At 45.5% G+C, this 17,584-nt stretch overlaps 1 protein-coding gene across 1 annotated transcript in view; it reads left to right on the top strand.

The window, feature by feature from the left end:
* TCERG1L (transcription elongation regulator 1 like) overlaps positions 1 to 17,584 on the top strand; it is a gene marked incomplete at both ends in the record, with an annotated part of 202,101 nt that overhangs the window by 31,600 nt on the left and 152,917 nt on the right. The window contains one exon of the mRNA XM_079713647.1: positions 7,642 to 7,827. Within this exon, the coding sequence (XP_079569773.1) occupies positions 7,642 to 7,827 (186 nt within the window). The remainder of the gene's footprint in view (positions 1 to 7,641; positions 7,828 to 17,584) is intronic.

Raw genomic sequence — 17,584 nt, 5'->3', positions numbered from 1 at the left:
TGTTGGGGGGCAGGGAGGCGACGGGTTCTGACTGATGATCCAGCGTCAGCTCTGGCCACGCTGGTGCATCTCCCGCGAGCAGGCATCACCCTGAGAGGTGGTGTTGTGATGCTCCGTTGGTCCACAGGTTGGACTCTGTGCTGAGCATCATTTTAGGAACTGAACCATGCTTTAGAAAGTGAAGACGTAGGTCCTTCTAGAAATGCTGTTTCCCAGTCTTCCCTTTCCAGTGCTTCTAGGTCCAGGACCATGAGGTAGGTGCAGTCACAGCCCAGCAGGGGAAATGAGAGGCAAAACTTGAGAGGGCTGTCACTTCTGTACGACACGCCAGACCAACACACTGCTGCTCTAGCGTCCAGACAGTGGGAAGCGGGAGATTCAAACAGAGGGTTTTACTTCTCCTGGGGCATTCCTCACAGCAGACTGTGCATACGTATCCCTCCCACCGCTGACTCTTACTCAGGGACACATCCTGACATCGTTTTCCTATTTCCTGAAAAAATGGAGATCACCCCCTGATGCCCAGGCTCACATCGCGGCTGAGCTAGGCCACCAGCTGAGCGCTGCAGCTCTCTGGGCCCCCTGGGGGAGGCAGATGCACTCATAGGTGATTGTGTCAAAAGGGGACACAGAAAGGGGGCTCTTGGGTCAAAGGGCCTTGTCAGAGCCCTCCCTCCGGGGCAGGAGGCAGCAAGGTATGAGACTCTGTTACTTGTGGGTCAGCATGTAACAGGGGGGTTTGGGGGAGATGAGAGGTGTCACCTGGGAAGGGGTTTGTGCTTGCTCCGTGGTATGGGGGGCTGGCGGTTCTGGGAGAGGGAGGGGAGAACCCCCCCATCCAACTTGAAGGTTACAAAGGCTCCGAGGGAGGGCACAGTCTGGGAGAAGGAGCAGGGAGATGTCAGGGAGCTGTGAGTGCAGGTTGCCAGGGTCGCCCACCCGCTACCCATGGCTATTCTTGGCAGACAGACACTCCGTCAGCACCGGGGTGCTGTCTAGGTGCTGGGGTGGCAGAAAAGACAAATGTGGTGCGTGTCTTGAGCAGCTCACAACCCGCCAGAGCCGATCACGAAACAGATACTTTGTTGGGCAAGGTGAGAGCGGCCTTGGAGCTTGGGTGACCATCCAGCCCAGCGTACGGGTTTGCTTCCTCGGAACATGGAAAACTTTACCAAAACCAGGAACTGGATGTCTCCTTCAGAAAACTGCTGGAATGGCAAACACCATGAGAGGGAAGCAAAATCAAACAGGTGTGCAGGAGCTTGGCGCTGGCTTGTCACTTAGACACCAAGGCCCGTCACTGCTCTTCCTAAAAGGAGCCAGGTAAGCACTGACAGATTTCCTTAGTCCCCAGAGCTGGGGGTCGGGGCACAGGGACACGACGCCCTCAGAGCACAGGGGAGGAAGGAAGAGCCTGTGCCCTGGACTCTGTTCCCCCTCCCTCCCCTGTGCCTGTTGTCAAAGCCTCACATGCTGCCAGAGACCCCAGACGCTCCTCCTGGTGAAGCCTCCACATAGGGCCTACTGCCTGAAGTCACCCCCTGACCGGTCCTGTTTGCAGAAATAATTACCAATTGGCAGATACACCGCCTGAAGGATTCCACCAGAGCTGAATCATATGCTAAACGGACATAATAAACTAAATTAGCTGATGACTATTTGCTGTTTTGAGCACATGGCTGAGAGGAGAGCACAGCATCGCCTGTGTATCAGGTGAGGTTCCCCTTCATCGGAAGACCTGCCGCCATCCTGGTGTTTCCTCCGTGCCCTCTGCATCCCAGGATAAAGGTCTTCCTCTCTACATGGTGTCCTCAATGTCAGATGCTACAGGCGAGGCCTTCGTCCTGCTCTTTTGTAAAGATTTGGAAGCTAAATGTCTAGCATCTTACCTACTCTGCAGCCCACTAGTGGTTACAATTCTGGGGCTCCTGTGATGCCCGAGCAGGCCTTCCACACCAAGTATTCCTCCAGGAGGGATGAGGTAAATGTTGTCTCCAGCACTGCCGTCCCCGTCTTCCTCCGGGGAACGTGGCCAGCGATGGAGAACCTGGGGCTGAGAGCAGCCCTGTTCCAGGGCAGGCCTAAGAGGAAGAGAAAACCCAAGGGAACAGGAACAGACCAGACTGTCCAGCCTGAGCGGACACCCCTGAACTCGCACAGTCCCCAGTTAGCATCTCAGCCTGAGGCCGGATGGTTAGAGCCCCTGCCTGTCCCGCCATCCCAGGGCCACCAGCCTTTCTCTTCCTTTTTTTCTGTTGAATCCTGGGAAAAGCAAATCCAGCTGCTGGCTGGGTTCCAGTTTTGGAGGCAGGTACCGGGCGAGGTCAGTGGTCAGGGTGCCTGTGAGCACAGGTGGCCGCGCGGAGCCTGCCCGCCCTCTCCTGTGAGTCTATCAGCGTGTCAGTGACCGAAGGCCCCCGTGCAGACAGCAGGGTGGCCTCTGGTAGCACAAAGGAGAAAGTCCTCCAGACGCTCCAGCCCCGCCCAGGAGTCTAGCTGGGCTGGGGCATGCGTTCAGCCAGGTGGGCCCCAGTGCCAGCCCTGCAGAGGCACTTGGGCAGACACGCCTGGCCTTGAGTCAGTGCCAGCTTTCTCCAGGGCTCGTGTGAGTCTCTTGAACCCCCCTGAGTCCTGCTGTCTGGCGACAGACAGGGACCGCAGAAGTTCTCCTTCATCCAGCTATCCTGGGGTCACTCAGACTAAAAATGCAAACGAAGCCCCTTTGCAAGTCAGGCCATCGGAGAGGGATCTGGAGCTGCAGAGAAGCACAGGGTTAATTACTGTTTTGCCTAAAACATTGATTTTTATTAGTGATGCTGATAGGATTGCATTTCTGGCTTATCTCTTAGCTGGCTTAGCAGGTTTTTTTGGCTGGGCCTCTTATCTCAGTTTATTTACTCAACTAAGGGATTCTCTGCAGTCCTTTGGGGAAAGCAAGTTATGATAATTACTTATCAGTCGACACAGTTTATTGAGTGCCTGCTCATCTTCCAAGACTCAGCTCAAGAGGCATCTCTCTGGGAGCAGCTGGCATCCCAGGGTCCCTTCGGCCCCGCCTGCCTCCTGGCGGGTGATTATCTGTTTGCAGCAGTGTTTCCTATGGTAGCATCTTCCTGGCCGAGCTGTGTGCCATCTGGCAGGTGGAGATGCTCCCTAAATGCCTGAGCTGGGGGCGGGGGGATGGAGTGGGAAGCAGGAAGTTGCCAGCAGCTCCCGCTCACACGGCGCTCCAGATGGGGATCAGGGGTTACCATCGGTCAGTGGAGTTTCCTGAGCCCCTCCTCCCACTGTGCAAGTTACCTCTCCCACCTGCCGGCCAGGGTTGAGCTCCTCTGTGCTCTCTGTGTCCTGGAGGTTGGGAGCCAGATCCTGTTCCCACACCAGGTGCCTGGGTCTGATATCAACACACAGCGCACCTGCGCAAGGCCTGAAGCTGGTGGGAGCTCGGCAGTGATAAGACCCCTTCTCCCATCTCATCTCATCCACCAATTATGACAGTAATTTTGTCGACATTGGTTATTAACTTTTTATCTCCACTGATACTACGCAGTTGATTTTGTGAACTAACTGATGAGTGGTGCGTTTTTATATGGACCCAGATGGATTCAAAGCAGGTTAAAATCTATCTTTCCAGCGTCTTTTTTTTAAAGAGGTAGATAAGGTTTACTTACTTTTTTTCCCTTTTTGTTTGACTTATCATTTCTGACAGCAAAGTCATGCAATGATAAAACTGTTCCCACACTTCCACCTGTAAAATGCTCTTGCCGTGGCACTGTTTCTTTTAAGTCACTGTTGTTACTTTCTCATTCTCCGCTGAAGGGTCATCTTCGTTTTGAACAAAAGATCAAGTTCATTCAACAAATTCATCAGGTAGCCTATCACTGAGGTCATTGAACTTGGCTTTGAGAATCGCAGTTCTTTGAAGCCCTGTGTCACACCAATGGAGCTGTCTCTGAACAGGGCCAACAAGTGGTTAAATTGCAGTGGAAACACCTGTGGTAAAATAATATAAATAAAGGAATCTTGAAGGAGGGAAGCTGAATTTACAAAGAAATATTTGTGTACAGCTTCATAGTGTGTGGACTTTCACAGAATTGCCTCATTAACTGACACGCACACTCAAAATGCTCACCCTGTTTGGCCCTGAACAACCATCCTGGAATGGGCAATAAATAGGCAACACCTATTATGATGGGGGCTGGTTAAGTGAGCATGGCAGATTTGTGTGGCGGTTCCACTGCCTGGAATACTAGTCTCTGATTAATAACTGGACTTGGGAAGGCCATTTAATGACAGGAGAAGTGGGAGAGCAGTGTGTGCAGCGTACTGGTGGTCCACCACCGGTACAGCCAGACCATGCCTCTGGAAACTTCTGCTTAGCTGCATGACAGAAGATCAACAGTGTTCAGCTGGGGGACCATAGGGACATTTTTAGATGCTTATTTACTCCATTTTATACCTTTTCTGTAATGTGTTTTAATTGTTAATTAAGACAATATATATTGAATAGTGTGGGTTTTTTTGCTGACTTTAAATCTGTATGTGACAACAATGAGACACCACTACACACCTGATAGAATCTCTAAAATCCAGGACATTGACACCAAGTTCTGGTGAGGATGTGGAGCAACAGGATCTCCTTCATGGCTGGTGGGGATGCAAAACGGTGCAGCCAGTTTGAGAGACAGTCTGGAAGTTTCTTACAAAGCAAAAGGTAGTCTTACCATGTGACCCAGCCGTCACACTCCTTGGTATTTATCCAAATGGGTTGAGAACTCATGTACAAACAAAAACATGCACACAAATGTTTATAGCAATTTTATTCATAAGAATAAATACTTGGAAGCAACCAATATGTCCTTCCATAGGTGAATGGGTAAACTGTGGTACATCCAGACAATGAAATATTACTCGGTAATAAAAAGAAATGAGCTATCTTGCCATGAAAAGACAGAAAGGAACTTTAGGTACATACAGGCACACCGCTGAGATATTGCTGCTTTGGTTCCAGACCATTGCAGTAAAAGGAATATGGCAATAAAGCAATTTTTTTAGTTTCCAAGTGCATATAAACGTTGTGTTTGCACTACACTACAGTCTATTAAGTGTACAATAGCCTAATGTGTAAAACAATGTACATACCTTAATTGAAAATGCCTTATTACTAAAAATTCCTACACAATCTGAGACTTCAGTGGGTCGTAATCTTTTCGCTGGAGGGCTTTGCCTCGATGTTGACGGCTGTTGACTGGTCAGGGTGGTGGTCGCTGAAGGCTGGGGAGGCTGCAGCGATTTCTTAAAATAGGACAGCAGTGAATCTGCCACATCAGTTGACTTCCTTTCAAGCATGATTTCTCAGTAGCATGCAATGCCATTTGATAGCATTTTACCCACAGTAGAACTTCTTTCGAAATTGGAGTCAGTCCTCTCAAACCCTTTCACTGCTTTCTCAACTAAGTTTACGTAATATTCTTTATCCTTTGTCTTCATTTCAATAATCTTTATAGCATCTTCACCAGGAGCAGATTCTATCTCAAGGAACCACTTTCTTTGCTCCTCCCTAAGCAACTCCTTCCTCATCCATTAAAATTTTATTGTGAAATTGCAGCAATTCACTCACATCTTTGGCTCCACTTCGAATTCTAGTTCTCTTGCTATCTCCACCACATCTACAGTAACTTCTTCCACTGAAGTCTGAACCCCCCCAAAGTCACCCATGAGGGTTGGAACCGTCTTCTTCCAAACTCCTGCTAAGGTGGATGTTTGGATCCCTTCTCACCAATCACAAGTACTCTTAATGGCATTTTGAAGGATGAATCCTTTCAAGAAGGCTTTCAATTTACTTTGCTTAGATCCACCAGTGGAATCGCTGTCTATGGCAGCTATAGCCTGATGAGATGTGTTTCTTAAGTAATAAGGCTTGAAAGTCAAAATAACTCCTTGATCCATGGGCTGTAGAATGGATGTTGTGTTACCACGAAAACAACATTAATCTCCTCTCCATCTCCAGCTCCTGGGTGACCAGGTGCATTGTCAAGGAGCAATCATATTCTGAAAGGAATCTTTTTTTCTGAGAAGTAGGTCTCAACAGTGGGCTTAAAATGTTCAGTAAACCATGTTGTAAACCGATGTGCTGTCATCCAGGCTTTGTTGTTCCATTTATAGCACACAGAGTAGATTTAGCGTAACTTGTAAGGGCCCTGGTATTTTCAGAATGGTAAATGAACACTGACTTCAACTTAAAGTCACCAGCTGTATTAGCCCCGAACAAGAGAGTCAGCCTGTCCTTTGAAGTTTGAAGCCAGGCATTGACTTCTCCTCTCTAGCTATAAGAGTCCTAGATGGCATCTTCTTCCAACAGAAGGTTGTTTAATCCACACTGAAAATCACTAATGATCTGAGCTAGATCTTGTGGATAACGTTCTGCAGCTTCTACATCAGCACTTGCAGCTTCACCTTGCACTTTTGTGTTATGAGATGGCTTCTTTCCTTAAGCCTCATGAACCGACCTCTGCTAACTTCAGACTTTTCTTCTGCAGCTTCCTAACGTCTCTCAGCCTTCATAGAATTGAAGAGAGATGGGGACTGGCTTTGGATTAGGCTTTGGCTTAAGGGAATGTTGTGGCTGGTTTGATCTTCAGACCACTCAAATTTTCTCCACATCAGCAATAAGGCTGTTTCTCTTTCTTATCATTTGTGTATTCACTGGAGTAGCACTTTTAATTTCCTTCAAGAACTTTCCCTTTGCATTCACAACTTGACTAATGGTCCAAGAGGCCTCACTTTCATCCTCTCTCAGCTTTCGACATGACTTCGTCACTGAGCTCAATCATTTCTAGCTTGTGGAGATGAACAGGCAGAGCACGTGGGATTTTTAGTTTTGCATTTGGCAAAACTCATAGAATGTACAACATAAACAGTGACCCCTCATGCAAACTATGGACTTTGGGTGATAATAATGTATCAGTGTTGGTTTATCCATTAATGGTAACAAATGTAGCACCCAACCCAAAAGGGCGATAAGAGGGGAAACCGGGTGTGGGGGAATATGTGGGAATTCTCTGTACTTTCTGCTCAGTTTTTCTGTAACCCTAAACCTGCTCTATAAAAAATTAAATTACATTTTAAAAATCTGTAAATGCCCATCATAGGACGTTTGGAAAATACAGAAAAACAGAAATAAAAAGAAATTCAAGGACCTGGGAGTGAGCGTGCCCTTTTGATTTAAAGTGAGAGACGTGTGACTCTGTCCCTAAGAGCTAGAACATGCTTGGCATCTAATTGACCAAATGAAATTTGTTGACTGACTGTATAGTGTAGAAGTGGAAATGACTGTATAATGGGCTTTGTTTACTGAGCATCGTATTGTGAGCTGCAGCAAAGTGCTTCTCTTTAAGGCAGGAGTGTCCCCTGGTGACTGTGAGCCTTGTGAGGGCACACAGCTCTGTGCACAGGTGACATTCGGGTGGGTAAAGAACTCATCACACTTATTTCAGGGACAGTGGCCCAGGGCACAGGCTTCCAAGAAAGGGGGTTACCACAGCCTTGTTTTCTGGCTGCTCGTATGTTGCATGAGGAAATGGCATCGTCTCCAGGGGACACCGGGCATCCTGTGCTGACCTCCCTGTCCCCACTCTGCAGGTGGTCATCACAACAGCCTTAAGCCTGTCGGCAGCGGCCCCACTTTTGCCATCACCACTGCCACCGCCACCATGGTCTCCGTGGACCCCGAGGGACTTGGGGGCCCAACCCCCTCCAGCGTGCAGCCCTGCCACTTCCTGACCCTGGCGCCCATCAAAATACCCCTGCGGACCACACCCTTCTCTGGTAAGTACACAGCCTGGTCTCTCAGAGCCTTGGGCTGGTTCAGAGTCCACCGTCCCCCAGATTCATGGTTCCCTGTGTTCTCGTGCTGGGGGCGTCAGGGGAGGGCTCATCCTCAGATCACGCAAACAGACCTCAGTTCCCTTGACTAAGATCATGTTAGTCAACCCGGGCATTTTCTGCCATAAAGCAAAGTGTGAAGTTTCTGTTTAAAGAAACGAGGCATTCCTTTACTAACTCTTCATGGGGAGTGATGCACATGACCGAGAAATGTCTAATTTTCGTGTGTGGGGCTTGGAAAAAAGCAAAGGCAACATGATGGAAAACAGTTAAGCATCGGAGTTAATAAAACACAAAAAAGTACAAAACTCAGACTCGCATGGGGCTCTCACTGAGCCATCCCTCCTGGGCTGGCCAGCCGGGCCTGCTCTGAACACATGGAGTGGGGTCCTCCCCACCACGGCGGGACTGGTGCAGAGGTCCACCAAAGCCCGTGGCTGAGGAAGAGACAGGGTAGCCACCAAGGTTTGGAGCTCACCCGTTCAGTGGGTGTGCTGTTCTAAGTCCGCGGGGTGGAGGCGGGGCTGGCAGACATTCTGGTGTTGTGAGCGATGCTGAGATGCAGGATGAGATGCGGAAGGCCTGGTCCTGGATCGGTTGCAACTCTGTTGTCCAAACATGTTCTCAGCTGTACGTGCACATCTGCTAACTGTCAGCAGCACTCCATGTATCCCAGCTGTCCTGATGAGTGCATGTTTGGGTCTGTCCTTAAATGTCGCAAAAACAGCGTTGACTTGGAATAACCTTTAGTAAGTACTGGAGTCTTGGGAACCAGCACTATTACTTGAGTTTTAGTTTTTCACGTGATACAGTAAGACTTGGATAGAAATTCTGTGGAATTATAATATTAATTCTATACTAGAGTTAACCCTAGAATTGTATACTAGCATTATATCATTAATTGTTAGGTTATCAGTGATAGAAACATCTCTAGATTGTGAGATACATATCTTTTTTTCATGGTAGAAATAGATTAACCTGGTTTCATTACTTCCCAGTTTGGGGAGTGTTTTTGGTTTTCTGGTCGTGTTTCTAGTAAATCTGATGTCGTCTTCTCAACACTGGACCTTGGCTTCTGTGTTTCTATGTTGACCTGATAAACTTGTTGGTAATAGAATGTTGTATTCTCAAGAACAAAATCTTATTTCTATTTCAGCATGTTAGTGAACATACAGTTAGGGTGTGACGGGGAAAATAAATAAAACACATGGATAATCTCCTGTGTGGAACATGATTTACAGCTGTGTCAAGATTCTGGTTTTAAAATCCATCAGTCCACTGGCATTTATTAAGGATGACTTACTATTTTCTGAGCAAATTAATCTTAGAAAGAACCCAAAACCAAACCCTGTGTACCCCAGGGGCGGCTTCACTCTTCATGTCTCTTATATGATTTATAAAGTGACATAATCATTAGGCATCTTTCCATGTTGGCATTTTATAAGGCTCTATAATCAAATCTGCCATAATGTGCATTCAGTTAGAAAAAGACAACCTCCATGTGATCTATCTTGTACAAAACTGCCAAAGTGGACAGTCAGAAGATGAAGGGGCCCTACTTAACAGGCGGCTTCTGAAATGGCCTTTGTCTTGCTGGCGTTGGTCCCTTTGATCTGAAAACCCCAATCACTACAGGGGTTGAAACTGGGGCTGCGGGTCTGGACCAGTGACCCCAGCCCAGTGGGTGGTCCCTGAGCTCTTTGGCCAATCCCAGTGTTGGATATGGTACTGCCAGGGCTGCCCCTGTAAGTGGTTCTCTGGCAGGGAGGACCACCTACCCACCTAGAAGGGTTGCCGTGGCTCTCCTCTTGATGTTAGAAGAAGGCATTTGAGAGAGACTGGCCAGGTCCCTGATGAAAACCTTCTCAGAATTTCCCTTGAATACTTTCTGAAAACCAAGCCTTGAAGGAGACTGAGGGCAGACAGCTTGTCCATCAGAGCTGGGTTTTTTAAACCCCTGTCAGTAGCCCCATGGAATGAGAGCCAGTGAGACTGAAGAGTAGACTGCCTTGATTCTCAGTGGAGGTCCAGGTATTCTGCTTGGAAATCCCTAACCCCCCTGAAAACAGATGGAGTGGAGGAGGGATGGGGATAGGAGAAAGGAGGGCTGGTGGAGGGAAGGGGGACAAGGGGATAGAATGGCATCAACAGAAAAAGAGATTTCATAGGCCCAGAAAAACGCACCTCTCTGGGAAGTTTGCTCCATATTCAAATTGATTTTATAAAAGCACATGAACTTTAATTATCTACAGATGAATAATCCTGCTTTTATTCAGAAGATAATAATTCCCATTTTAGATAAATGAGTTAGACTATTTTATTTACACCCTAAGCTTGGTGAGAAAAGCCAGATAACCTTAGAAGCCCTATGTGGTTTAGCTTTATGGTTCTCAACTGGGGGCAGTTTTGTCCCCAGCAGATACTCACCAGTGACTGGAGACATTTTTTGGTTATTGAAACTTGGTGGTTGCTACTGGGATCTAGAGGATAGAGACCAGGGATTCTGCTACACATCTGACAGCAAAGGACAGCACCTGTGGTAAAGGATTATCTGGCCCCAAATGTTAGTAGGGCCTCCATCAAGAAACCCTAGTTCATGTTCTAGATGTCCACCTAAACCATGGAAACCAGGACTGGTGTATGAAGAAGAAGTTCTGGTCCAGTAACTGTAGGACCCAAAAAGAAGAAGGCTCTGTGCTGGAAAGATCAGCCATGAGAGTGGCTGAATCATATGCCTTTAACAAGATTTAGGATTTTGAGTAAGACACCCTATTTAAAAAACCCCTTGAAGGAGATTGGTTCAAGATGGCGGAGTAGAAAGACATGCTCTCACTCCCTCTTGCAAGAGCACCAAAATCACAACTAACTGCTGAACAGTCATTGACAGGAAGGCACTGGAACTCACCATAAAAGATACCCCACATCCAAAGACAAAGGAGAAACCACAATGAGATGGTAGGAGGGGTGCAATCCCAATAAAATCAAATCCCATAACAGCTGGGTGGGTGACTCACAAACTGGAGAACACTTATACCACAGAAGTGCACCTACTAGAGTGAAGGTTCTGAGCCCCATGTCAGGCCTCCCAATCTGGGGGTCCAGCAACAGGAGGAGGAATTCCTAGAGGATCAGACTTTGAAGACTAGCGGGATTTGATTGCAGGACTTCGACAGGACTGAGGGAAACAGAGACTCCACTCTTGGAGGGCACACACAAAGTAGTGTGCACATCAGGACCCAGGGGAAGGAGCAGTGACCCCATAGGGGACTGAACCAGACCTACCTGTTAGTGTTGGAGGGTCTCCTGCAGAGGCAAGGGGTGGCTGTGTCTCACCGTGAGGACAAGGAAACTGGCAGCACAAGTTCTGGGGAGTACTCCTTGGTGTAGGCCCTCCCAGAGTCCGCCATTAGCCCCACCAAAGAGCCCAGGTAAGCTCTAGTGTTGGGTCGCCTCAGGCCAAACAACCAACAGGGAGGGAACCCAGCCCAACCCATCAGCAGACAAGCAGATTAAAGTTTCACTGACCTCTGCCCACCAGAGCAACAGCCAGCTCTACCCACCACCAGTCCCTCCCATCAGGAAACTTGCACAAGCCTCTTAGATAGCCTCATCCACCAGAGGGCAAACAGCAGAAGCAAGAAGAACTGCAGTCCTGCAGCCTGTGGAACAAAAACCACATTCACAGAAAGATAGACAAGATGAAAAGGCAGAGGGCTATGTACCAGATGAAGGAACAAGATAAAACCCCAGAAAAACAACTAAATGAAGTAGAGATAGGCAACCTTCCAGAAAAAAGAATTCAGAATAATGATAGTGACGATGATCCAAGACCTCAGAAAAAGAATGGAGGCAAAGATTGAGAAGATGCAAGAAATGTTTAAAAAAGACCCAGAAGAATTAAAGAACAAATAAACAGAGATGAACAATACAATAACTGAAATGAAAAATACACTAGAAGGTCCCATTTGTTTATTTTTGTTTTTATTTCCATTTCTTTAGGAGACGGGTCAAAAAGGATCTTGCTGTGATTTATGTCATAGAGTATTCTGCCTGTGTTTTCCTCTAAGAGTTTGATAGTGTCTGGCCTTACACTTAGGTATTTAATCCATTTTTAGTTTATTTTTGTATATGGTGTTAGGTAGTGTTCTAATTTCATTCTTTTCCATGTAGCTGTCCAGTTCTCCCAGCACCACTTACTGAAGAGGCTGTCTTTTCTCCACTGTATATTCTTGCCTCCCTTATCAAAGATAAGGTGACCATATGTGTGTGGGTTTATCTCTGGGCTTTCTATCCTGTTCCATTGATCTATATTTCTGTTTTTGTGCCAGTACCATACTGTCTTGATTACTGTAGCTTTGTAGTATAGTCTGAAGTCCGGGAGCCTGATTCATCCAGCTCCATTTTTCTTTCTCAAGATTGCTTTGGCTATTTGGGGTCTTTTATGTTTCCATATAAATTGTGAAATTGTTTGTTCTAGTTCTGTGAAAAATGCCAGTGGTAGTTTGATAGGGATTGCATTGAATATGTTGATTGCTTGGGGTAGTGTAGTCATTTTCACAATGTTGATTCTTCCAATCCAGGAACATGGTGTATCTCTCCATCTGTTTGTATCATCTTAAATTTTTTCATCAGTGTCTTATAATTTTCTGCATACAGGTCTTTTGTCTCCTTAGGTAGGTTTAGTCCTAGGTATTTTATTGTTTTTGCTGCAATGGTAAATGGAAGTGTTTCCTTTATTTCTCTTTCAGATTTTTCATCATTAGTGTATAAGAATGCAAGCAATTTTTCTGCATTAATTTTGTATCCTGCTACTTTACCAAATTCATTGATTAGCAGTTTTCTGGTAGCATCTTTAGGATTCTATATGTATAGTATCATGTCATCGGCAAACAGTGACAGCTTTACTTCTTCTTTTCCAATTTAGATTCCTTTTATTTCTTTTTCTTCTCTGATTGCTGTGGCTAAAACTTCCAAAACTATGTTGAATAATACTGGTGAGAGTGGGCAACCTTGTCTTGTTCCTGATCTTAGTGGAAATGGTTTCAGTTTTTCACCATTGAGGACAATGTTGGCTGTGGGTTTGTCATATATGGCCTTTATTATGTTGAGGAAAGTTCCCTCTATGCCTACTTTCTGGAGGGTTTTTATCATAAATGCGCGTTAAATTTTGTCAAAAGCTTTCTCTGCATCTATTGAGATGATCATATGTTTCTTCCCCTTCAATTTGTTAATATGGTGTATCACATTGATTGATTTGCGTATATTGAAGAATCCTTGCATTCCTGGGATAAACCCCCCTTGATCATGGTTTATGATCCTTTTAATGTGCTGTTGGATTCTGTTTGCTAGTATTTTGTTGAGGATTTTTGCATCTATGCTCATCAGTGATATTGGCCTGTAGTTTTCTTTCTTTGTGACATCTTTGTGTGGTTTTGGTATCGGGGTGATGGTGGTCTCGTAGAATGAGGTTGGGAGTGTTCCTCCCTCTGCTATATTTTGGAAGAGTTTGAGAAGGATAGGTGTTAGCTCTTCTCTAAATGTCTGATAGAAGTCGCATGTGAAGCCATCTGGTCCTGGGCTTTTGTTTGTTGGAAGATTTTTAATCGCAGTTTCAATTTCAGTGCTTGTGATTGGTCTGTTCATATTTTCTATTTCTTCCTGGTTCAGTCTTGGAAGGTTGTGCATTTCTAAGAATTTGTCCATTTCTTCCAGGTTGCCCATTTTACTGGCATAGAGTTGCTTGTAGTAATCTCTCACGATCCTTTGTATGTCTGCAGTGTCAGTTGTTACTTCTCCTTTTTGTTTCTAATTCTGTTGGTTTATTCTTCTCCCTTTTTGTCTTGATGAGTCTGGCTAATGGTTTATCAATTTTCTTTATCTTCTCAAAGAAACAGCTTTTAGTTTTATTGATCTTTCCTATCGTTTCCTTCACTTCTTTTTCATTTATTTCTTATCTGATCTTTATGATTTCTTTCCGTCTGCTAAGTTTGGGATTTTTTCATTCCTCTTTCTCTAATTGCTTTAGGTGTAAGGTTAGGTTGTTTATTTGAGATGTTTCTGGTTTCTTAAGGTAGGATTGTATTGCTATAAACTTCCCTCTTAGAACTACTTTTGCTGCATCCCATAGGTTTTGGGTTGTCGTGTTTTCATTGTCATTTGTTTCTAGGTATTTTTTGATTTCCTCTTTGATTTCTTCAGTAATCTCTTGGTTATTAAGTAGTGTATTGTTTAGCCTCCATGTGTTTGTATTTTTTACAAATTTTTTCCTGTAATTAATATCTAGTCTCATAGCCTTATGGTCAGAAAAGATACTTAATATGATTTCAATTTTCTTAAATTAACCAAGGCTTGATTTGTGTCCCAAGATATTATCTATCCTGAAGAATGTTCCATGTGCACTTGAAAAGAATGTGTATTTGCACAGCAAAGGAAACCATAAACAAAATAAAAAGACAACCTCAGAATGGGAGAAAATATTTGTAAATGAAGCAACTGACGAAGGTTTAATCTCCAAAATTTACAAGCAGCTCATACAGTTCAATATCAAAAAACAAACAACCCCATCCAAAAATGGGCAGAAGACCTAAATAGACATTTCTCCAAAGAAGATATACAGACTGCCAACAAACACATGAAAGAAGGCTCAACATCATTAATCATTAGAGAAATGCAAATCAAAACTATAATGAGATATCACCTCACACCGGTCAGAATGGCCATCATAAAAAAATCTACAAACAATAAATGCTGGAATGGGTGTGGAGAAAAGGGAACCCTCTTGCACTGTTGGTAGGAATGTAAATTGATACAGCCACTATGGAGAACAGTATGGAGGTTCCTGAAAAAACTAAAAATAGAGCTACCATACGACCCAGCAATCCCACTACTGGGCATATACCCGGAGAAAACCATAATTCCAAAAGAGTCATGTACCAAAATGTTCATTGCGGCTCTATTTACAATAGCGGGGATATGGAAGCAACCTAAGTTTACATCAACAGATTCATGGATAAAGAAGATGTGGCATATATATACAATGGAATATTACTCAGCCATAAAAAGGAACGAAACTGGGTCATTTGTAGAGACGTGGATGGATCTAGAGACTATCATACAGAGTGAAGTAAGTTAGAAAGAGGAAAACAAATATCGTATATTAACGCATGTATGTGGAACCTAGAAAAATGGTACAGATGAACCGGTTTGCAGGGCAGAAATAGAGACACAGATGCAGAGAACAAACGTATGGACACCAAGGGGGGAAAATGGCGGGGGGTGGTGTTGGTGGTGGGATGAATTGGGAGATTGGGATTGACATGTATACAGTAATATGTATAAAATGGATAACTAATGAGAACCTGCTGTAAAAAAATAAGTAAACTAAAAAATAAACCCGAGGAAAGGCAAGTAAATAAATAAATACGTACATACAAACCCCTTGACCAGTTCCCAATTCCATCGGAAAGAGGGTTTTCTCTTGCTGAGTGTCGCCAGCGTGGGCAGCCCAGTTAGTCCTTGCTGCTGCTCTTCCGCAGGAGCCCGTGCACACCGGGGCTTCCCGTTGGCCTCGTGCTCGTGGCAGTCTGTTCCCTCGCCTGCCCCTTCCCAGCCTGTGAGTCCCCCCTGGAGGGCCCTGTCACCCTGTCCCTGCCCAGCCTGCAGCGGCTCCGGGCGGTTTCCCCAACCTCAGGTCCATTCGCTGTATTGGACGTCCAAAGGATGAATCCAGCTGATTCCACTTACTCGCATAATCTCTAATGCTGTTTCTCTCATGCTTGCTCCTGAATCAGGGGCATGGCAGAGGGCAGCGTGGGCAGAGCAGAGGGTTTACCGTTAGAGGTCTCGTCGGAGGGCATTCACACGTGGGCTGGGCGCCAGCGGTTGAAGGAGGATGAGCAGACGGGCGGGGGTGGGGTGCTGTCTTCGTTTCCTCCCAGCAGGTCTCAGCTAATCCACTTTGCCTCATTCCCATCTATTCCTTGAAGCCTTGGAATTTCAGGTTATAGAAGGAACACTTTCGGGGGGAAAGCATATCTTGTATCCTATCTATTTCTTAGTTTTTAAGGAGAAGGTGGAGTTTATCTGGGGGGAATGGAAGACGTGCAGAAGGATTTGCCCTAGGGAACGGAACTGCCTTCCTGGCCCTCTGCAGGCTGGAGCCCTCCGGACCTGCACTCCCTCACCTGCCCCCTCGATGTTACAGGGAAGTGGGAAGTGGGAGACCACATTCGGGGGGTTACAAGCACCAGGCGACTCCAGCGTCTGCCCCTCTTTGATGAAATAAGCGAAGTGATTCTTTTTTTAAAATGATGGTAGCTATTTTCAGAACTTAGCCCACCATTTCATAAGCATCGAAGTGGAAAGGGTAAAATATGAGTGAGAACTGTGGTCTCCAGTACAGCAAGTGACTAGCAAATACCACTATTAAAAAGTACCATCTGCCTTGGAAGCCATTTACCACCTGTTCTTTTGCTTCCAGAACAATTTAATGGTCTAAATTTAACATTGTGTGCTGCCACAGAACAGCTGGGAAGTGACGATTCTTTTTTCAATCAGGAGCTTAGCAGCCAGGCTACATCACGAGGCAGGAAAGTCTGCAAAAGCCACTTTCCGTGCAGCCTCTGTGGGGCTGTCCAGTCATCCCATGAGCAGAATCCAAGGATGCTGAAATGGGCTCTGTAACCACAGTAACCCAGCCATTTGGGGATGCAGCCTGTTCTCTTCTTATCCAGGAATTGTTTCCTCCTCCACTATAATAAAAAATGTCATAATACATATTAACATTTTGGAGATTTGTAGAGACAAAAATACTGCTGCAATGTAATTACTTATACCCCAGAGTGCCTGAGACTCAGCTGGCTTCTGTGAGAAAGACATATGTGTTTCTAATGGAGAGAATGAGCTGCTTTTAGTAGAAAAATTATTGGATTTAAACAAACAGAAAAGGACTTTGTATAGTTTGTTATCCACAAGTGAACTCATGCTATGGATGCAAGATACAAATAGTCAGTCAAGCAGGTGATAACGCGTTTGGGCCGTGCCGGGTGCGGAAGTGTCTAAATGGAGATCCAGCTGTGAACCCTTCCTATCAGCAAGTCAGCTTGTTTAAGGTTGTTCCTCTACAAAAGTCCTCCTGTGACCTGTGTGCTGCAGCCTCCCTGAGGAACTGCCATCACTTGAGCTGTATTCTTCGTCTGCACTGTTAGCTCCAATTCATTCTTTCTTTGAAAAGAAAAATTGGCAACCCAGCACGCACAGAAAAACATGTCTATGTCTATGCCAAGTACAAAGAACACTGATACAGTAGACCCCCAAGGACCTCCCACTGAGCCCAAGAAATGGATGTTTCTGTACCCCTAGCGCTCCTGGGAGCCTCAACCCTCCCCAGCAATAATTACTCTCCCAGATAGGTGCCAATCGTTGCTATGCTGTTTTTGAGAAATAGGTTTACATATGAGCATTATTTCTAAACAGTACATTTCATAGTTTAGGCGCTTTTTGAATTTTACATAAACTTCATCAGAGTTCGTGCATTCTTCCGTGATTGCCTTTTTTGCTCAAAATGATGTATTTTTTTTTTTTGTAAAGTCCCCGCTGAGGCTTGTAGTTGTAATGCAGTCACATTCACTGTGGCATAGCATTTGTTGGTTTGTATGAATCCATGCAGTGCATTATCCATTCCGCTACTGGTGGCATCTGG

Source organism: Hyperoodon ampullatus (assembly GCF_949752795.1).
Source record: "Hyperoodon ampullatus genome assembly, chromosome: 1".
Classification (NCBI taxonomy): Eukaryota; Metazoa; Chordata; class Mammalia; order Artiodactyla; family Ziphiidae; genus Hyperoodon; species Hyperoodon ampullatus.
The sequence above is the reverse complement of the archived record's forward strand: the minus strand, read 5'-3'. Positions and strand labels throughout refer to the sequence as shown.